At 38.5% G+C, this 23482-nt stretch overlaps 2 protein-coding genes across 2 annotated transcripts in view; one reads left to right on the top strand and one right to left on the bottom strand.

Moving 5' to 3' along the window:
• The window catches only part of LOC311305794 (uncharacterized protein), a 1216100-nt gene that overhangs the window by 518460 nt on the left and 674158 nt on the right, over positions 1-23482 (top strand). The gene's annotated exons all lie outside the window — the stretch shown is intronic.
• Positions 6110-7943, bottom strand: LOC311305595 (uncharacterized protein). The gene is made up of 5 exons (XM_084433401.1): positions 7833-7943; positions 7285-7475; positions 7099-7189; positions 6815-7020; positions 6110-6335 (listed from the first exon to the last, which is right to left on the bottom strand). The coding sequence occupies exons 1-5, from the start codon at positions 7850-7852 to the stop codon at positions 6142-6144; spliced, it is 702 nt and encodes a 233-aa protein (XP_084289527.1). The 5' UTR covers positions 7853-7943; the 3' UTR covers positions 6110-6141.

Below are 23482 nucleotides of genomic sequence, written 5' to 3' on the forward strand. Positions count from 1 at the left end.
CTCTCCACTTCCCTCCGAATGGAAAGAACGGATATCAGCCTTGTTAAACTCTATGCCTGAAGTTTTTGCCTTGAAGGAAATGGATTATGGACACACTGATAAGGTGAAGCACCGAATTAAACTGAGTGACGAAACTCCTTTCAAGCATAGAGCTCGTCCCATCCACCCACAAGATATTGATGCCGTCAGGAAACATCTACTGGAGTTGTTAGCAGCTGGTATTATACGAGAGTCTGAGTCCCCATTCGCGTCCCCCATTGTAGTGGTCCGGAAAAAAGACAACTCAGTGCGGCTATGTATTGACTTTAGGAAGCTAAACTCTCAAACCATACGAGATGCATATGCACTCCCAAACCTGGAGGAAGTGTTCTCCATGTTAACTGGTTCCAAGTGGTTTTCTGTTCTCGATCTAAAATCCGGGTATTACCAAATTGAGATGGATGAAGCGGACAAGCAGAAGACAGCATTCGTATGCCCCCTCGGGTTCTGGGAGTTTAACCGTATGCCGCAAGGGATAACCAATGCGCCAAGCACCTTCCAGCGGCTCATGGAGCGCTGCATGGGTGACTTAAATAGAAGAGAAGTCTTAGTTTTCATCGATGATCTTATCATCTTCTCCGAAACCCTTGAGGAGCATGAGCGCCGACTGATACAAGTCCTGAATCGTCTAAAAGAATACGGATTGAAGCTCTCACCCGAGAAATGCAAATTCTTCCAAACATCTGTGCGCTGCTTGGGCCACATTGTCTCCCAGAACGGTGTAGAAACTGACCCATCAAAAATTGAGGCCATTAAAACCTGGCCAAGGCCCCAGAACCTTCGGGAACTAAAATCTTTCTTAGGATTTACAGGATATTACCGTAGATTTGTTAAAGATTTCTCCAAGATTGCAAAGCCGCTCAACAATCTTACAGCTGGCTATCCTCCGGTTCGAAAGGGAAAAAGGAAAGATAAAGATCATACTTACTTTAATCCAAAAGAGTCTCTGTGTGACAGATGGACTACCGAGTGTCAACAGGCATTTGAAAGCCTCGTGGAAAGGTTAACCTCTGCTCCTGTCTTGGGGTACGCAAATCCGTGTCTGCCTTACCTATTGCATACAGATGCTTGTGCTACAGGACTAGGAGCAGCCTTGTATCAAGAACAGCAAGGACACATGAGAGTCATAGCATTTGCCAGCCGTGGATTAACAAAGTGTGAAGCCAAGTATCCTGCCCACAAATTGGAATTTCTGGCTCTCAAATGGGCAATCACCACAAAATTCCATGACTATCTGTATGGGGCAGACTTCACAGCGGTCACTGATGGCAATCCCCTCACCTATGTCCTTACGTCTGCCAAACTAGATGCTACTAGTTATAGATGGTTATCCAGTCTCTCAACCTACAATTTTAAGATCCAATACAGAGCTGGAGCACAAAATCAAGATGCGGACGGATTGTCTCGTCGTCCCAATGGTGAACCATCAGATGATTGGGAATCTAAAAAAGAGCAAGAACGAATCAGACAGTTCACTCTACATCATCTTGGAGATCTTGAAGGCAACACCAATACAATCTTACCTGAAGTAGTGGAGGCCATCTGTGAAAAACATCAAGTCAATCAATCCCATGATTATCAGTCTTTCCCTTTGACCTTGGTAGAGTCTCTGAGCATGAATGAAAAGGCATTACCTCCAGAAATCCAGGAAGAAGATGGTCATGGTCTCCCAGAGATACCTTACCTGTCTGAAGAGGATCTGATCAGGAAGCAGCGAGCTGACCCTGAAATTAAAGAGGTAATTGAGCACTTGGAATCTAACAACAAACCTGCAAACTTGAAATTCCACTTACCCGCAGTGACTTTGTGGATGAGACAATGGACCAAACTTGAGCTGAAAAATGGGTTGTTATATCGGAAGAGGATGGACGGAGACAAAGTATTGAACCAACTGGCTTTACCTGAAGATCTTCGAGGAATTGTACTTACCAGTCTTCATGATGACATGGGGCATCTGGGTCTAGAGCGAACTCTCGATCTTCTCCGTTCCAGATTTTACTGGCCGAAGATGGCGGCCGATGTGGACAAAAAAATCAAAAGGTGCGAGCGCTGTGTTCGTAGGAAGACTCCTCCACAGAAAGCGGCTCCCTTGGTGAATATTCAGACTCATAGGCCATTAGAACTAGTTTGTATGGATTTTCTGTCGCTGGAACCAGACAACAGTAACACCAAGGATATCCTGGTCGTCACAGACCATTTTACCAAGTACTCTGTCGCTATTCCTACCCGTAACCAGAAAGCACAAACAGTTGCTAGATGCCTGTGGGATAATTTCTTTGTCCATTACGGTTTTCCAGAAAAGCTGCTCAGCGATCAGGGGCCAGACTTTGAATCTCATACCATCCAAGAGTTGTGTAGAATTGCTGGCATCCGAAAAGTGAGAACCACCCCCTACCATCCTAGAGGGAACCCGGTGGAGCGCTTTAATCGGACCCTCTTGCAGATGCTAGGCACCCTGGAGAACAAAAGCAAAGCTCATTGGAAGGATCACGTCAAACCATTGGTGCATGCATATAACTGCACAAGGAGTGATGTAACTGGATATTCACCATATGAGCTAATGTTTGGGAGGCAGCCTCGACTGCCGGTCGACCTTGCTTTCGGACTTCATACCAACCTCCCATTACAGTCCCATTCGCAATATGTGAAATCTCTAAGGAGTCGATTAGAGGAAAGCTACAGAGTTGCTTCTCACAATGCATCCAAAATAGCTGATCGGAACAAAAGACGTTTTGACAGAAATGTGGTTGCCTCTACACTTGAACCAGGTGATCGAGTCCTTGTGCGAAATGTCAGATTGAGAGGGAAACACAAGTTGTCAGATAAATGGGCCTCTGAGATCTATTTGGTAGTCCGGAAAGCAGGTGACATGCCAGTATATACAGTCTGCCCAGAAGGGAAAGATGGACCAGTCCGCACATTACACCGCGATCTGCTACTGCCTTGTGGGTTCCTACCCCTGAATGAAATCGAAGGAACAGACCCTCTGAAAATTAGTCGTAAGCCTAGAACCAGATCCCACTCTGCACGTGAAGCAGTTCCTCAAGAACATCTGAGTGGTCAGTCTGAATCAGAGGATGAGTCTTATATTGGAAATTCAGGACGCCAATTGGAGTTTAGTACAAAAATTATTTCACCTCCAGAACATCCTATGACCGTAGAGAACTTACCTGAAACAGAGTTTCTCGATTCCCCTGCTGCTGTGGTAGAACCTGTGAAAGAAACCTTACCTGACACTGGAACCCTTCCGGCTGCCGTAGACCTTGTAAAAGAAACCTTACCTGACATCAGACTAGAAGAAGACTCCACAGATGATAAATCAGGAAATGAAGAAAATTGTATACCTGTTCAAGATGGAGACACTGTTGAAGTGGAGAACTGCAGAAGCAAATGCATTGAAAGTACTGAGCCCCCAGAGTTGTTAGCACCTATAAATGGAAATGTGCTGGAGTTTTCAGGTCTGTCGGACACTGTGACGGAGGTAACACAGTCCAATGACACAATCTCACCTGCCCAGGATGTTACAAGTAACCAGCCCGTTACAGATGATGACCTTGGAGCTATTGACCCTAGATGTTCCAAAAGGCAGCGTGGGCCTCCTAACAAATTCCAGTATCATAAACTAGGAAATCCCCTAACACTAGTTATCCAGTCCTTACTGCAAGGGTTGAGTTCTGCACTTACCAGTTCCTTGGAAGAATCCACATCCATCAGTGATCAGTCCTTGAATATGTCTGGTGCTTTTCCTATAGTGGTGACAAGTCAACCCCAAGCATGCCCGAGGACGTGCCTGAATTCAGAGGGGGAAAGTGTAACCCAGGTTACCAGTGGACAGAGACAAAATGCACTTCAAATTAAACAACAGAGTTAAAGTATGAAAGATCATACTTTCAGATCAAATATAAGAATGCAAACAAATTAATTAATTATATAGAAATGGAGAAATATAAAATATTGAATGTTATAAATATGTCCAATAGCGTTATCTCCCTTTACATAAGCCTCCAATGAGATCGCATTTTGAATGACGTCATGGAAAATTCCGCTGTCGCGGCACTTTTAGAGAGCAGCGCCTTCTAGAACTTTCTTTTCTCCGTGAACCTCTGACGCGAGCAGACGCTTGTTTTGCTCCGGGAGATTTGAAACTCCGAATTGAGTCGAGAATTGACGTAAGAGTTGTATAAATGCCTCTAAATCATTTATATGATGACGATGTAGAAATAAGTTGCAGTAAAATGAGTTGAAGTGATATGATTGTTCACGTTATGTGTTGACCGCATGTCAATGACGCAATATTAGCGCTAGTTTAAAGCTAATATAGTGTGTGTGTATATATATCCCTACCGAAGGATTCAGAGAGAAGCAGTTTATGCTCGACTGACATTTTGAGAACGTGTATCATCTGGAACTTCCCTGGTTCTTCCGATGTACATGTAAACGAGTTCCTTGGTGAGTTAATATAGTTTCACTAATTTCAGTATTGTTCAATAAGGTTCATTAAGGATCATATTAAGTGTGTTACATCAAATTATTGTTTATTTGTTGCAGTATTAATGGCAAATACAGCCAAGTGTAAAATGAAAGATGTAATTAGGCATTTATGTGAAATTAATGCCATGAAATGCAATGTGTGTGTGTTAAATAAGATGCTTACAAGCAAGTATGCAAGAAATGTATTTATTGCACAGACAATTTATTGCATACAGACAATTTATTGTACAGTCTTATAAATGGACATTATTTGCTGTTTTATGAGAAGTTGTGTATAATCTGAATTGATTTGTATATAGTGTCAAATGCTAATTGTTTTTTTTTGGGCCTTGTGTCTCCAAGGCCAGGTTTTGTGTTCTTCTGCTTTTGTTTCCATGTGAGTGCTGTGATGTCCAGCTGATGAGTGTGACCCATTCTGCATGTGAATCGAACGAAGTGTGAATCATTCCTGAATTGTGGATTGTCTCAGCTCTTCCTGTGTGCGTAACGGTGGGGTTGGACTGGCGAGCCGCCCATTTAACGAATCCTTTGATTTCCCTGTGAAAGAGAAAACTTGCTCATCTTTGAACGGTAGGATTAGAACCACACATCAAATTATTCTGTTCTATCCAGGGCAGAATAGGACGACTGAATTAAGTGCCTCACGAACTTTTGGACTGAGTTTACGAACTGATCTGTTCATTGAGAACCATCCAACTTTTGGATTTTCTGAGTATTTACAGTCAAGAGTGAATGAAATTTTGTTTGTTTTGGTTTTCATTTTCTATTGTTTTCCTTACGCCTGTGTGAGGTTATATGGGTCCATGTTCAACTAATTGATTTATCATTACAATCTAACAACAAGGTAAAAGAAAAGAAAATAACATAATTCAGTAAATTCAACCTTGTTCTTACCTCATCCTTTTGTTTTGAGTATTCACTGCTGCTGTATCATCTCTCTCCCCGGACGAACCAAATCTTTTGAGCCCACTGGTCCGTTTGTAAAGTTGACACAAATTTATCACGTGTACGGGTTACACAAGCAGCTGACATTTAAACATTTATTACAAGTTAACATGTCCCATTTACTACAGGAAAAGGAATCCCCAACCAGATTGCATAGGGTGGTTGTGCAAAAAAAATCTCAGCAGCACTACTGCCTCATGGAACTGAAGCAGCTGATCTGTACATGAACACACTGGGATCATCTTTGACAAGGGTTTCGGCCTTTGGAACAGACCCTTTTACAAGTGAACATGAGAAGGCTACAGTGGAACAACTGTTTTCAGAAAAGTGGCCAGACATCACTTACTTGCTCAATAATACGGTCAACAAAAACTTTTTGCCTTTTAAAGAGGCTTTGGTCTGTTAAGTAAATTTAACTCAAAGATACTCTTAAAGAGCATGCCTTCTAATTGTTCAATGCTGCTTTCCATCAAGTGTTTTTTCTAGAAACAAAATATTACACACAAATTTAAGCATCAACATGATGCTGATAAATTAAAGTATTTCTTTTTCGTTCTTGTTTTAAGTAGTTGTGCAACAAAACTTTACACAACAACTGTCAAATAAACTACTGAACTAAACTTGAATTGCTGAACAGCTAAACATTTTTTCCTGGGTAATGTAGGCCTACTCTACCCTAATGATGTCACCAAGAGCTAACAAAGCTTCAGAGAGACCTGCTGCAAGAAAGATGTGGTTGCTAAGAGCTTCCTCTCTGCATTTTAAGCACTGTGATGAAGTAGCCATCCATTGATCAACACGAAGTTTGCATCCGATCAGGCTTCTACAGCAGGTGGCAAATACTGGTTGATCAATGGGTCCTAAAAAACAAAATGTTAAAAAAAAAAAAAAAAAAAACAGTTATTGTGCAGAGATGGGGTGTTTAAAAAAGGCAAACTTTATTATCCAACTACCTGGAAAAAGGTACATAAAGGGGCAGTTTCCAATTCCTGGAAAGGGTTTAGATTAATCCAGGACTAGGCCTTAGTTGGCATTGATATATGTTAAGACATACAATTACAAGATGTTTTTAAATTTAGGCAGCTCAAACATGCATTTTCTGGGACTAGGATAAGCCCTGTCTGGGAAACCACCCCATAAACACAAATAATGATTATCTCATGCTATCAAAGCCCCAAAATAATTATTCATATTGTTATAAACTCTTTTGTGATTTTTATTCATTTTCAGAAAGCAAATTAATTTTTTTTATGAAATGCAAGCGGATTCTGTCCCTCATTTTAAAGTGAATACATCCAAACCCTTCCATCAGTTTATAAAGATATGGTTAACCTCTTACCTTTGCAGACTATGCAAGTGAAAGCTGCTTTTATTTTCTCTGTTTGGACTTCAGTCAAGGTTTTGGCAGGTGTTTGACTGGACAGCTCAGAAAGCTTTTTGATAGTTGAGATAACTTGCTGAAGGCCCTGTGACGCCAGCACCACTTCTTCTATCTTATCATAGACATCTTGTAGACTTGATGTTTCATCATCTTTCCGACTTGAGCTAAATTTAGTTTAAAATAAATTAGAATTGACTTGTGCATTTGAAAAAAATATTTACTCACAAATACTAATTCTGTACCTTCTTTTCCTCTTGCTGCCTTGAAATTCTGTGAAGTCGTGCTCTGCAATGGCAAATACCTTGCGGGCATTTTGCTTCCAGTAGATGGATCCTGAGTACGTGGAGGTGACATGCCATGAAAAATTGTCATATTGCTTTTGATGTTTAAAGCAGATTAAAAATGCAAACAAATTGACAAATATGCACCTTTAGTTCCTTCAGAGTCAAGTATCTCATTGCCCTGGGCATCGGTGAGAATTACAGGATCATAACTGCCAAGAGCATCTTGAACTTTCCCAATAATGCCATGTACTGTAGCCTCACATTCCATGAAACGAACTACCACCATCCTGTTTGGCCTCAGTTTGCCGTTTACTAAATCAGCTATGTAAATGGATCTGGAGACATTATGCACATGACAAATTCAGAATTTAATTTCTCTTTCACACACACACACACACACACACACACACACACACACACACACACACACACACACACACACACACAAACTAAAGTATAAATCACTAAATTTTTAGGTGTTTTTGTTAATAAATTATGCAACATGGAGCCAACTGAACCTGTGTGCTTTTCGACATTTTGGTGCCCATGATACAAATAGTAGTGTCTAAAATAAAATAGTAGTGTCTTTTGACTGTGAAAATTATCAATATAAATGAAATATAGCTGTTTTTCAAAGCTTTACTGAGAATCTTTCTAACATAACATGCATAAATAAAATAACGATAAGTTACCTCTGAAATGATCGAGTCATGGCGGCTTTCGGGGGTCCTGCAACAGCCGCCGCAGGTGAACCAGCAACTGCAGAGGGTGGAGTATTGCGTGTAAAGGAGAAACGCTGGGAGGCTGTTGGGGTTGAGAGGGGTGTCCCTGGGGTGAGAACCCCTTTCTCCACTTCATCCCCATGGACCTCATAATGCCCACGTGCAGTTAAGTCTAGGGCACTGAAGTAACCCGACTGTGCCGGGAAAATTGCTATATTCGAATCATCTGTCAAATACAGAGTCTGCGATGAAACCTTAAAAACAATAGCAAGGTCAAGGTTAATAACCACAACTCCATGTGATAACACCACTGTCTTTATGACTGATTTATGGCCGAATTGTTTTCATTTCATAATTGATTACACTTTGCCAGTATCGACACTGTTTGCTTACATTTATCTATCCAGCATTGATTAGCTAATTTTCTCTTATTGATTTTTTACTGTAAAGCTAGTTTGAAACATGTAACGTTAGTAATAAAGCAGAAAGAAAAAAGTTACCGTGCATTTCGAAGATCATGTGTTTTTTCTCTGTAAACTAATAATACTGATGTTTGTACTCACCTGAAAAATTCGACCTATCTTCTCCGCGCTCATGTCATCGTCCTTCAACGTTACCCTTTTGCTTCCTTTAAAAAGAACGTACTGGTCCATCTTTTTGCTGAACTAATCCTGCACGTGTAGCGGTTCACCTTAAACGTAATCAACGTGACGACGAAAAGGTCATCAAATAAATGTTCCGGGTCAACTCAAATAAAATGCAAGAATCAAAAATTGCATTTTTGTAAAACTGAAAAAATAGTTGTATACCAATCATTTGATTTTCATTTATAAAATAATTTTAAATAAGAAAATTTACTTTGAAAATCTCTCCATTAACTTGAAAACAAATATAAAGAAAAGCACATTTTTTGTTTTTTTATATAGTTGTTAAAAAAAGAAAAACGAATGGACGCAAAAGTACACGGACCGTGTCGTGTGTTCATTCATTTTTTGATTTAATATTGAAAGTAGAAAAACGAGAAAACACTTCCTTTTTCGTCTTTTTATTTTTTCAACAAAACTAAAAACAAGTATTCAGCTTAATTTTTCAACATGACATGTTTAACACGTTGATGCTGTTCTAGCAACATGTTAAAAATGCCATTGAGTTCTAAACATGTTAGAAACAAGTTAAAACATGCTAGCAATACTTAAGTGCTAAATCATGCTAATTCAATGAAACAGGATGTTGTTGTTACTCAAGAAGGCAATGTCCAATCTGCGCCAAACTTCACACTTTTGATAAGCGTTCTGTCCTGAACACATGACCATGCTCATATTCAGTTACATTTATAGCGCCACCTGCTGGCAACAGGAAGTGACATGTTAAACACTGTTGTGGACTCCTGATAACATATAAAAAAGTGCCAGCAAGTGCTAAACATGCTAACAACATACTAGAAGCTAAAACATGCTAGCAAACACTTAACTATGTGCTAAAGCATGCTATTACTGCAATTAAATAGGAATTTGCTGTAACACAGGCACGGAATGTCCAATCTGCCCCAAACTTCACACGTTTGATAAGAGTCATGGCCTGAACACATCTACATGAGAATAGTCAGTTATAGTAATAGCGCCACCTACTGGTAACAGGAAGTGTCATGTTTAACACGTTGATGCTGTTCTAGCAACATGTTAAAAATGCCATTGACTTCTAAACATGCTAGAAACATGTTAAAACATGGTAGCAATACTTAGCTAAGTGCTAAAGCATGCTAATTCAATGAAACAGGATGTTGTTGTTACTCAAGAAGGCAATGTCCAATCTGCACCAAACTTCACACTTTTGATAAGCGTTTTGTCCTGAACACATGACCATGCACATATTCAGTTACAGTCATAGCGCCACCTGCTGGCAACAGGAAGTGACATGTTAAACACTGTTGTGGACTCCTGATAACATAAAAAAGTGCCAGCAAGTGCTAAACATGCTAACAACATACTAGAAACATGCTAAAACATGCTAGCAAACACTTAGCTAAGTGTTAAAGCATGCTATTGCTGCAATTAAATAGGAATTTGCTGTAACACAGGCATGGAATGTCCAATCTGCCCCAAACTTAATATGTAACATGCAAGAACCATGCTAGCAACACATAGCTAAGTTCTAAAACATGCTAGAAATGCTAAAGGAAGTTGTTGTAACTCAAGCATACAATGTCCAATCTGCCCCAAACTTCACATGTTTGATAAAAGTCCTGCACTGAACACATCTACATAGCAATATTCAGATATAGACATAGCCCCACCTACTGGCAACAAAAACTGACATGGTTAACACAATAATGCAGAACTAACCACATAACTATTGTGTACTAAGCATGCTAGAAACATACTAAACATGCTAGCAACTACTATACCTCCTTAAATGCACATTGCCCAACCATGCTCTGTCTTCCTAAAGCCACCGAGCGACGATGGCACGGGTGCGAGGGCCCTTTCATCGCTGCTTGCAGCTTTAATCTTTCTTTTTTCTTTCTTTCTAGCTAATCTTTCTTTTTTTCTTACTAATCTTTCTTTCTTTCTCACTAATCTTTTTAACTAATCTTTCTTTCTTTCCTTTTTTTTCTTTCTATCTTTCTTTCTTTCTAACTAATCAATCTTTCTTTCTTTCTTTCTTACTAATCAATCTTTCTTTCTCTTTCTTTCTAACTAATCTTTCTTTCTTTTTCTTTCTAACTAATCTTTCCTTCTTTCTAACTATTTTTTTCTTTCTAACTAATTTATCAATCAAAATTTAAACTACTTTAAACTTCAAACTACTTAAAACTTCTAACTACTTTAAACTTCTTCAAACTCTCTGGTCCGGCTTTCTCAAGCCAACTTAAAGTTTGTCTCAACAAACTTTTTTTCTATTTTTAGAGTAAAATACTGTTAAATGTAAGGATTTTGGAAGTACACTGTAAAAAAAAACATACCATTGCATTTTCCGTACCATACCATAAAAAATATGGTAGCAATTTTTATGTTTTACAGCATTGAATTAAAATTTACGGTAAAAAACTGGCAGCTGTGGTTGCCATTACTTTACCGTAAAAAATACGGTCGAAATATTTATGTTTTACGGCACTGAGCTAAAGTTTACGGTAAAAAATGGCAGCTGTGGTTGCCAGTACTTTACCCTAAAAAATACGGTATAAATATTTTAGGTTTCACAGCATTGAAATAGAGTTTACAGTAAAAAAAACTGGCACCTGGTTGCAAGTGCTTTACTGTAAAAATATTGTATTACAAACCAATTTGTCACAAAAGTTTTATTGAAAATAATAAAGTTTGAAGTCATTGATCTCATAAAGAGTCTTATCTTTCGTTGTATGAGGAATGTTTAATACATTTATAGTATAATAGCTCTGTGACTCTACACTATACAAGCCATCAGTGACAAACAGATAATCTGAAGAACCTTAAAAACACAATGTACAAAAATAATTTTGACCTTTGGTGTTGTTTCCAACACAGACATCAAGAATCAGTGTATGAATCTCAACAACGGTGACAATCAACAAAATAATCAGATAAAACTCACAACATCACAAAACAAGCTACTAAAAAGTCTCAACAAAAACAACAGCAAAAAATAAAAGCAGATAGTAATAATAAAATAAAACATTACGGCACTTCATCATAATTTATTCATGCTGCTATGCATGCTGGGAGATACTGATGAGTTTTGATTGATGGCTCCCATCATGCACTGCACTTTTATCATCACCATTGTTGAGATTCATATGCTGATTATTTATGTCAGTGTGTGTCTGAAAGATACAGTAGAGGCCGGGGGAGAGGGAGTGATGGGGGAGTGATGGGGGAGTGATGGGGGAGTGATGGGGGAGTGATGGGGGAGTGATGGGGGAGTGATGGGGGAGTGATGGGGGAGTGATGACGACACCGGATAGGGTTGCCTTGTTTCTTGGAGAGCGGTTGTTGACACTTTGAGTGGCGGTGTATGGTGGCCAATTCAAATAAGTCAAAGAATACGTATAATACAAGGAATCAAGGAAATTGAACCGGGAATGGATCAGAGACTCTAAGAATGGGAGAAACAGGTGAAGAGGAGGCTGAAATGGAGGTAGGCTGGGATATGGCCAGAACAGGAAAGAAGGTCAATAGCTAGTGAGGAAGAGGGGGATGAGGGCAATAATGTCAAGAGGGAATTTAGGATAATACTGAAGTTTAAAGGAGAGGTAGGAGTTTTAGGAGTTAATCCATTGACGTTGACGTATGAACTGAAAAAGCTGGTAGGAGAGATAGCCTTTGCAAAAGTGCTACAAGATGGAGCTTTAATGATAGCATGTAGAAATGAGGAACAAAAAAATAAAGCCATAAAATTAAAGACAATTGGGAAAAAGATAGTAATGAGTTACAAGATTGTAGGACAAGAGTCATGGGTGTATGGAGTAATAAATGGAATTCCGTTAGGAGTTACAATGGAGGAATTAAAAGATAATCTAGAGGGGGCAAAGGTCATAGAAGCAGTCCGACTACAAATGAGCAGAGAAGGTAGAAGAATGGATAGCTTGTCAGTACGTCTAAAATTGGAGGGAAATGAAGTACCAGATCGGATTAAGTTGGGTTATATCAGATACCCGATAAGGCAGTATATGGCCCCTCCTTTGAGGTGTTATAATTGTCAACGTTATGGACATACTGCGTTAGTGTGTAAGTCTAAAATGAGGTGTGCGCGTTGTGGAGGAGAGCATGAATTTGGGAAGTGTGGAGAGGGAGTTGGATTGAAGTGTTGCAACTGTGGAGGTAATCACAATGTGGCATATGGAGGTTGTGAGGTGAGGAAAAAGGCTGTGGAAGTACAACAGGTAAAGTCAAAGAATAATGGGACATATGCTGAAGCTGTGAAAGCGGTAAATGATAGATATAGACAAAGTGGTACTGAGAGAGTGGAGTATGGGAAAATAAATGAAGGTACAGGAAGAATGGATGAAGGTAGAATACCAGAGGATGCAATGATAGTAACTAAGAGAAATTTTGTGCTCTTTATGGTGGAAGTAATTAATTGTACAGCGCAAACAGAAAGGAGAACAGAAAAGTTACAAATAATAGTAAAGGCGGCAGAGATATTTCTAGATATAAAGGGATTGAAATGTGAAGACATAATGAAAAACCTTACAGAATCTCAGTCAAGTCAGGAATTAGGGGTAGACTAGTATGTTAGCTCTATTACAATGGAATGCTAGAAGCCTGTGTGCTAATGGACAATAATTTAAAGGGTATATAAACCAAATGAAAGATAAACCAGATGTGATATGTATTCAAGAGTCATGGTTGAATCCTAGATTAGAATTTGTTTTAAAAGGATACATAAGTGTGAGAAGAGATCGGGAAGAAGGAAAAGGAGGAGGATGTGTCAGTTTTGTAAAAGAGGGAATACCATATAGAGTTTTGGAGAAAGGGGAAACGATGGAATATATAGTAGTAGAATATTGGTTGGAAATAAGAATTATGTTATAATAAACTTTTATAATCTGTGTAAAAAAAATAACACAAGAAAGTATGGGAGCAATAAAAGGATTAAGAGAAAATAGAGTAATATGGTGTGGGGATTTTAATGCCCATAATACTTTATGGGGAGGTTTATTGACAGATACAAATGGTATGGTCATTGAAGAGGTGATGGAAAAGGAGAATTTAGTTTGTATAAATGATGGAACAAAAACTCGTATGGATGTAAATTTAGGGAGGGAATCAGCAATTGATCTAACTATTGTTTCTAATGAATTAGGGGGAATAATAAATTGGGAGGTATTAAATTGTACAGTGGGTAGTGATCATTTTCCAATATTAAGTACAATTGTAAATAATGAGATAAGGAAGATAAAGAAAGTAAATACAGGAAAGTGGAAATATGAGAAAGCAGACTGGGAAAAATTTGAAAGAATATGTGAGGAAGGATTGAAAATGATCAAGATGAATGAAAGAATAATAATTGAAAAAATATATACAGAAATAATATCAGTGATACAGAGTGCTGCTAGAGAATGCATTCCGAAAAACAAAGGAAAGAGGGAGGGGAAAATAGTTCCATGGTGGAATGAGGAGTGTGCAATAGCAGTTAAGAGGAAAAGGAAAGCATTTAAAAGGAAAACTCACAATTGGGAAAACATGATAATATATAAAAAGGCACAAGCAGAAACTAGAAGAACAATAAGGGAAGTGAAGAAAGAATATTGGAGAGCATATTGTGAAGAAATTGGGAAAAATACTCCAATTGGGGAAGTATGGAGTATGATTAAAAAGATGAGTGGCATTAGAAGAGAATATGAGTATCCTGTGTTAAGTAGTGGGGAAGAAATAGCAATAAGTGATGAGGATAAAGCAGAAATGTTTAGAAAATAATTTTCAAAAATAAATAGTTCGAATAATTTGATGAAGGAATGTAAGAAAATGAGGGAGAAGTTATTAAAAGAACATCCATTTATTTTAGGGAAAAAAAGAGTAACAAATAGTATTCTAGATGTGCCTTTTTCATATTCAGAATTAAAGAGGGCATTAAAGGAGCTGTATGTAGTTTTTAGCGGCCTCTAGCGGTGATGTTTCAGATTGCAACCAATAAGTTTACAAGCGCGTGCTCGAATTTATGAGCGAGCACTGTATGACGAGTGGATAGTGCCACGGATAACTTACCGCAGACGCGTGACACCAACGTGTGACTCCAACGTCGCATCACAATAAAATAATATCTATTTTTCCCCCTAGCTTTTCTTATCTTTCCTTTGTTATCTTTCTAATCAATCATTCTTTTCTTGTATTCTGATGACATTGAAAATATCATTGATACAAATTTTGTATTGTATACAAAGTTGTGTATGTCATTAATGTCATCTCTGAATGGTTTACGAACATAGTATTTTTTTTTTTTAAATAATTCACCCACTTTCTACTGGATATGAGGACTATGCAAATTATACACCATCAAAGTCACAACTTTTTGCACAATTATTAACAACAACTTTAAAGTTGAACAGATAAATTCATTAATTGTAATCTATAAACATAATATTCTGGAATGTGTCATTCTGAGTTTTTACTTTTGAAGGTGGTAATAATTTTAATTTACACAGTTGACCATAATGGGCGAATACACAATATGAAACTATTCACGATATTGTTTACAGGAGAAGGTGACAAGAAAGTATTTTAATAGCCTATTATTTTCAAGAAATCAACAATGAAAAAATATAAGACAGGGAAATAGTCTTTTAGTCACAAAATGCAAAACAATGTAGGTTCATGTTCAAATGTTCAAAACTAGGGCTGTCAGTGTCGACTATTTTATTTATATATTTTTTGGTCATAAAGATAGATCTGAAGTGAACAATAGCCTTAGTATGACTTATATACATATTACAAATGAGGCAATATAATTGGTTCAAATAAAGTAGGGTATTAAAAGTAATTAATTATTTTATTTTATTTAACAACACTTTTAAAATACATGAAAAAATATATAAACAATGAACATATGTATATTATGTACAAATGCCAACAGAGGGCGCAAGAGGGCTGACGATAATTGTTACACTTTACATCAAGAGCAGGGGTGCGTTCTCCGATGACGTTGTCTCTTAGCGCGCTACGAAGACTCAAAAGGTACACCTTAACTACAGGTATACCTTTCCTACATGTGTTCTCCGAACTATACCTTAGGATGTTGCTTAAGGTAAACCTTCTTAAGTTCGACCTTAGCAGGCGCTGTCCATGGTGGAGGCGCTGAATAGGTTGATATCGATGCCTCGATGATCGATTGTGCGCTCTTTCCTTCACAGCGGTATAGGTAAAGTATTGAGAAAACAATGTTCTTTATAAAGAAATAGTACAAGCTGCATTTATCGGGGCTCATTGAAATATGTACATGCAGAAATAAATATGAGTATGTGTTTATAATTTAGCAAGTGTGCAATCCCAAACCCTTACGGCCATAAATGTGTTAATGTTCTCCACAACGTATGCTGATTATCCACCAGCCATGTAGTTGACATACACTAACTGGCTCCGCGGACGGCGCCGTCTTTGATTTAAAACTATAAAGTTTGTGTAAACTCATCTTTCTTTATAGACTCCTAAGCCTTTTCTGTCAAATGGTTCGCCAGCTGATGTGCCTTAGGATAGTAATTAAAAAAGCTAACAACCATTAGTGTATGGAAACTTTAATAATGAAAACACTTACACTGGGTGTAGGCTATAACAATTTAAGTATTTTATGTGTAAAATTTTAAAGTAAAGTAAAAATGTAATTTTAATACTAAATCAGATTTTATATTAAATGTTCATATAAAATTTTCTATGTGTAATTAAACTGCGATGTAAAAAAGCTTTTTGCGTAGTGGTGGCCACTAGCGGTATGAACCGTCAGCAGCGATAAGGTATAGCTAAGAGCGCTCCAGACCAACCTTACGAACGTATGACTTACAGAAGGTATACTTAACTAAGAAGGTTTCGGAAACCACGTATTAACGATAAGGTACTTCTTAAGGTACAACTTAAGAACGACGTAGCGTTAAGGTAGTTTCGGAGAACGCACCCCAGTACTACGGTGACGCATAGCTGCTGCCACATACATATTATTTTCCCCCCTCAATTATGTTGTAATAACGAGATCTTATGTCGTTTTAACGTCATCTTTTATCGTAATAACGTGATCTTATGTCGTAAAAACGACATATTTTTCTCGTAATAACGAGATGTCGTTAAAAACGACATCTTTTTTTGCCTTTATAAGGACATGTGTAGTCATGTACAAAATATGCCTTTATCCACATAAAATTGACAGCCTATCGCGCCTTTATCACACTTCTACGTTCAAAAAGCTTAAGCGAATAGCAGCCCCCAATCAGGCAAAATGAAACAATGAGGCCCTTTTTTAAAATATATTTTATATAGGCCTATACGTTTTTTTATGTAATATATTATATATAGCCTAAGATTTATTTTTGTTAATAGGCTATATCTTCATTATACCTAGAGATATAATTAAACAAAAAGTAGTCAAAACACATCTAACAGAACATAGCCTAAGTTGTTTATTTTTTACAACATTGTGTTCTTATTTTGTTTAATTAACAAAATGTCAATCTTCATCTTTATAACAGAAGATACAATACAATACAATCTTCACATGTATAACGGATTGTCACCTTATAAACAGTCCTTTGTGTGGTGGAATAAGCAATGCTATATAGAAATATATGGTTACCGGTAGTATAATTTATACTTTATTTTATTATTTTATTTGTTCATTAACTAATTATGCTAACTCAACTAATTTAATGTAAAGAGCTGGATACTAATTACTAATTAAATAATGTCAAATATTAAATGTAGGCTATTGATTAGAGTTGCCATAGACTAAAGGATTTTTCTAGACTAGTAGTAATTTATTTAAGCAATTAGGACTAATCGCACATTTATATTCAATCCTGGGTGTATATATGGCTATTCCGCGCTCAAGCGCATAAAACTTGCCGCAAAGCACCGGCAAAAGTAGGCTAATGATATAATAAATGTGTCTGAAAAAAATAATGAAGCATTTTAATTGTTTATTAATGAACTAGTCTTTTCTAAATCAGTGTAGGCTGCCTGCAAACATATCTACATCTCCGCTGTAATTTAGCCTCTAGAGATGCGCCTTTCATACGGACAGGATCACATAATCAGATGGTATACCGTAGGCTATTTGCTTTCGATTGGATTTTTTTTCGTTGGTGGATAAAATTTTTATTTATTTTTTATAAACTTTATATAGATAGTTATATTTCTCATGTCTGTGAGGCTTGTCTATACACTGTTTTTCAGTTCATTTTTGAGACGCGCTCCAATTCACGGAGATCATGAAAGCGCGCCCTGTTCGTTTTATTTTATTTTACAAAAGCACAACGTTTTCTTGTTGTTGAGAGTTTACACAAATAAAAGTAGTTGCGACTGATGTATTATTCTTTTCTGTATGACCAGAAATTATGGAGTATTTAAGTTGTTTCCACTGTTGATAGGAAAATGCGAGTGATGGCACCGGCGCCGTCATGCAGTGCGCGCTCCACACTCCGCACAAACACTCGGATATGCGCTCAATAATAGCGAACATTTATCTAGGTTAACGTTAGAGCGAGCGGCCATGCCAGACTGATAAGTCCTCTTCATGTTTAACAAATCAAATTCTGTTGCGTTTTATTGCGCCAGTTTGAAAAGGACGACTGAAACACTTAGCCTATACGCTACAGATAAATGCCCGACGCTGGTGTTTTTCTTTAAACAAATTCGTTTAGTCTTTAAAATAAATATTGTTTGTGGGCTAATTAATGCCACAATAATTTGTTTATTTTATTGGCTACTTTTATTTTTCATTTTTGTTTTGCATTGAATACCATTTAAAGGATTTGCTGTGCACCGCAATGCCATCCTCCCATAGAAAGACACGTTAAGAGCCACCTTTATTTTCTTTATAATAAAGGGTTTCTATCGGAAAACGCTTAACGCATAATTAAATGCATTGCGTTCATATTCTGGGCTCATCTGCTTTTCTGTAGGATAGTATGGTTTATTAATAAGGTGTGTACAGCATTTGATCTTTATCACTGAAGTAGCCTATTAAGCCACATTAAGCTTTTTCTTTATTATAAGGGTTTTCTATGGGAGGAAAATGCTTAGCCTAATATGCAATTAAACACAATGTTCGTATTCTGGGCTCATCTGCTATTAATAAGGTGTGTACAGAATTTGATCATTTAACATGAATGTCCGTTGGGGGCTGTTATTTCTTCAGCTTTTTGAACGTATGATAAAGACATGGGCTATCAATTTTATGTGGATAAAGGCATATTTTGTAGCCTACATGACTACACACGTCCTTATAAGGCCAAGAAAATATGTCGTTTTAATGAAATAAGATCTCGTTATTACGACATAATTGAGTGGAAAAAATTATATGTAGGCCTATGTGGCAGCAATGCGTCACCGTAGTTTTTCATAAACTTCGATTTATGAATAAAGAATTTTCCAAGCAAAATTATTAAGTTGACTATATATTGTACAGAGAAATTTGAGTCAGAAAATTAAAAGAAGATATCAAAATTAGATAAATGTAGGCTATGTTTGAGCCAAGTTGTCCATTAATGAAACATTGGCTATATCATTCCACAGAGAAGAGCTGTGAGCAATTATAGAATAAATGGTCTAACGTTTCCGTTTCCATAAAGCAAAAGCTGCATTTTTCGTCTACGGTATAAATTTAGAGATAATCTTGTTACAGGGGTAATAATGGTAAATAATTTTAAATGATATTTATTTTACTTTGTTTGTAATTAAAAATGTATGTGGGTTACTCCATGCTCTATTCCAATGAATATTTTCATACAAGGGGGACCATTTGTATCTGGAGGCATGGATAGATTTTGCAAATAAAAGATTTTTTATTACTTTGTTGTTAACTTTTCTGTCTAGAAAAGATAGACCATTTATTGAAACACTGCTGTAGAAAGACCAACAAGTTAGAGCCTGTTTATGGAATATTCGCTTCTTTTTTATTAAATCCATGCAATTGGGTGATGACAAATTTAAAATTAAGATAGGCTTTAATATTAAACAAAAATTAACTTTAAAGAAAAGCTTCCTACAAAACAAAACAAAAATCATGTCTCCCGATAGGCCTATAGCCTATTGCAAATCCAATCTTACTCATGCTATTCACTTTTCGTTATCAACATGGGAAAAATAACATTATATGTGACCTGATCCAGCAAAATGAGTCACAGTGACCCAAATTTCAAAACTGATATTTTGGTATTACTGGAAAGAGGAGACCATAAGCTTTCAAATGATATCCTAGTCAAAGTCATACCTTGAATGGTTGTAAATATATACACATTTGAATTATGGTCGTCTGCCCTCTTTTTCCAATTGAAAACCTGAGAAAATCGCTTTTAAAGTTTTTTGCCCGTTTTTTGTTGATATCTTTCAAAATCCATTGCATTTAATGGGATGAACTATTTATTGTACAGCTTAATTTGACCAAATTAATATATGCTATTATGCCAGGCTGAAGCTCAAATTATTTTAAAGTTTTTATTTGAATAAATAATTTAAAAGGCACTTTTACAAACATTTACTAAAATCAGAAAGATTGAACAGAGGTGCTACAGTTTTGCTTGAGAGGGTGTGTGTGTGTGTGTGTGTGTCTGTGTGTGTGTGTGTGTGTGTGTGTGTGTGTGTGTGTGTGTGTGTGTGTGTGTGTGTGTGTGTGTGTGTGTGTGTGTGTGTGTGTGTGTGTGTGTGTGTGTGAGTGAGAGAGAGAAAGTGAGAGAGGCAGAGAGACAAGGAAACCGAGAACAAATAATGTTAGCCTATGCAATCATATCTTTGTGTAGGCTAGTTGACAATAACAGTGTAACATATTCATAACGGATATACCAACAGTTAAATATTGGGTTAAAATAAATCAAACACATTGTAATGGATTCTCCTTGCAGATAAATACACTCACAGAATAATTGCACTCACTCACATCCATACACGATAAATCATCAGAGGATGACACGTCTCCAGATCCAAAACAATCACTGACTAGCCTTAGCCACTCTTGATGACCAGCAGCAGAGCTTAGGTTAGAAGCCTCAAGTGAGTTCAACGCTTTTGGCGACTTTTTGGCGACTTTGCTCTCTTTTGACAGCGACATTTCTCAAATTAATAATATTTAATCTTTCTGAGGAGATTTGCTAGCTTGTTTACACAGAGCGCCGCGAGTCTGACAGGAGGATGGCTGGACCAATCGCGTGCCGGTCAGTCGAAATGGGGCTTCCCATTGACAAATAATCAGCGTTTGTGTACATTTCTAAGCTTTTTGATTGGTTCTATACAACGTGTAACACCATATTTGGAGAGCAGAGACGTTTCAGGGGATACCCGGGAAATGCTCAGAGGTGACGAGAGGAGTTGAGAAAAGCAATATTCATTTCCAGCAAATTTAGTAAAACGTTGTAAACTTTAATAGTCATTTAAATACCTTTACTCAATTATCTGGACTACGAAACTTTAGGAGATTATTTTTGAATGTCTGTTCTTTGAAATTTAGCACAAAAAAATAAATAAAATAAAAAATATTATTTCATTGTTTTTCCACATAAACGGCCCATATCTTAAAATGGAACGTTGCGACTTCCGACTCATTTCGCCAGATCGGGTCACATATTGGGATGACGTGTGTATCAGGCGTCTTATTAGGCGACGTGCCTGGTTCAGACGTTATGATTTTTTTATACATTTCTCACATACGCCGTCGCCACGTCACCGTAAGGTATACGTTACTACTGTGACGCCGCCGTGACGTCGCCGCCGGTCTGTCGTCTGACGTCTCTATCAATCCCATTCAAAAATAGACACGGACTGATGGCGACGGAAGGGTAGACTGCTCCTTCGCCTTCTTCAGGGTAGACTTAGAAAAGGCATGATCTACCCGCCATAGCACTGTGTGTACCGGCCAGACTGAGACGCAACACACAAAGCATCCCACAACATGCTGGAAACTCAGGTAAACTCCCACTGCAACGTTACAATAATAGGCTACTTTTATCAGCTTGACGTTGAACTAATGCTCCATGCTCGTAATGTTACCATGATAAGTATGGAACCTTATCAACCGTGACGAATTTTGCCACTGCAAGCACTACTTCACATTTTCTTCAGGAAATGTACATTCTAGGTTTGTAGATAAGGTTTCTCCATGATTCAAATGCCCTGCCGATGTTGATCCGTGTTTTTCACCCGAAGTTCATCCGATTCACGTCTGGCCTTACGAGCTTCAGCAGTGTGGCGACAATCTGGCCGTCATCGCCACCGAGTCCAGTTCTATTCCGAGAAAGGAAATTGACTGACGGGGCGAGAGCGAGCTCTTGGTCCAACTGACCGCTAGACCCAGACCTTCCAGATGGCTGAGAAGCGCTGTTCTGTGAGACACAAGTTCTGTCTCTGCTGTGTGCTAAAGACTTTTTTTTTTTTTTATCAATATGTGGAGTTTGTGTTGATGTCGGTGTTTTCCTGGGCGCAGGTCGTTTCTAGTGTTATATCAGACATGTCATAAGTTGCATAAGTCCATGTCATAAGTTGCAGTGTCGTCACTGTTGAGTGCAAAGTCAGTAGGCTAGACGAGGCGAGAGGCTCGGGAGCGCGCATGCAGGTGACGTCACTGGCGGTAAATCCGACCCGGGACCTTCACATAAAAATAAGAATACTTGCTTTCAGAGGTAATAGCAAAACCCGCAAAGTGGATAATTTTAATGAGAGATTACAACCCCTTCACACACAGGCAATAAAAAAAGGATTCGTTTTGGTCAAAAAGCTAGATACAGCACCTTTAAAAAATACAAAAGCGTCAACTCCAGGACAGGATGGAATTAGCTATGTAATGTTAAAAAAGTTAAGTGAAGAATCTCTTAAAGTCATTCTAGAGTTTTACAACAGGGTATGGGAAGAAGGGACGTTACCTAAGAATTGGAAAGAAGCTGTAATAATTCCTATTAGAAAACGTACTCGGTTACTAACGTAACCTCTGTTCTCTCTAGAGAGGGAACGAGTATTGCGTAAGCTAGCTTACGCTGCGGGAAAGTCTCCTTTCTCGAGATACTGAAGCCAAAAATTATCCTTAATTTTCTAAATCTTGTCAACGCAGTGCGGCAGCCTGCAGACCTAGGGCAGGCGAATCGCGTGCCCATTGGCTGCTCTGCGGCAACTGCAGCAGCCTATGGCTGAGCCTTGCGCGTGACGTCACGTCCAATGAGCGCGCTTGGCGCGCTTAATGCGTCACAGCCCGTCATTAGGGGTGTGGCTTAGCGTATATAAGCAAGGAACAGAGGCTGCTTCGCTGGTTTCTGTCGCATGAAGCGAAATGAGCTCGTGGCGAGAGCACGGCGGGTTACGCAATACTCGTTCCCTCTCTAGAGAGAACAGAGGTTACGTTAGTAACCGAGTACGTTCTCTTACGAGAGGTTCTCTCGTATTGCGTAAGCTAGCTTACGCTGCGGGAACACCCTTGTCAACGCCGTGCGCGCGCCCAGCATCCTGAATGAATCCCATGGAGAGCCCAGGGAACGCGAAGCGGAGCTGGGCGGCCGAGATACCACAGTACACAAGCACATAATATGGGACAGGGAGCGGCACAGCCGGTCCAACTGATACTTCCACATAGTGCAGCTCAACCAGTACAGCTAAATAGCAACATAGCCCGCGCACAGACAGTGGGCTGGCTACGCGAGACTAGACTGATAACACTTTGGCCTGCAAAGCGGGAACTTCCAGGTTGTAAAACCTAACAAATGTGGAAGGGGAGGCCCAGCCTGCCACTGCACAAATGTTATGAATGGGAATCCCACTGGACCACGCCCACGATGAGGCCATGCCTCTGGTGGAGTGCGCCCGAATGCCCAAAGGGCACTGCAGGTTTTTAGATGCGTAAGCAGCTGCGATAGCGTCAACTATCCATCTGGATAGGGTGTGTTTCGAGGCGGCGAGACCCTTGGTGCGCCCACCAAACGAAACAAAGAGCTGCTCTGAACGCCTGAAGGCGGCGGAGCGTGAAAT

This window comes from Rutilus rutilus (assembly GCF_951802725.1).
Source record: "Rutilus rutilus genome assembly, chromosome: 1".
Classification (NCBI taxonomy): Eukaryota; Metazoa; Chordata; class Actinopteri; order Cypriniformes; family Leuciscidae; genus Rutilus; species Rutilus rutilus.

Coding starts and splice junctions, on each gene's coding strand:
- LOC311305595 (XM_084433401.1), bottom strand. CDS start 7,852: ATGACTCGATCATTTCAGAG. Junction 7,190..7,284: donor TGACTCTGAAGGAACTAAAG/GTGCATATTTGT, acceptor CCACGTACTCAG/GATCCATCTACTGGAAGCAA. Junction 6,336..6,814: donor CACTTGCATAGTCTGCAAAG/GTAAGAGGTTAA, acceptor TTTGTTTTTTAG/GACCCATTGATCAACCAGTA.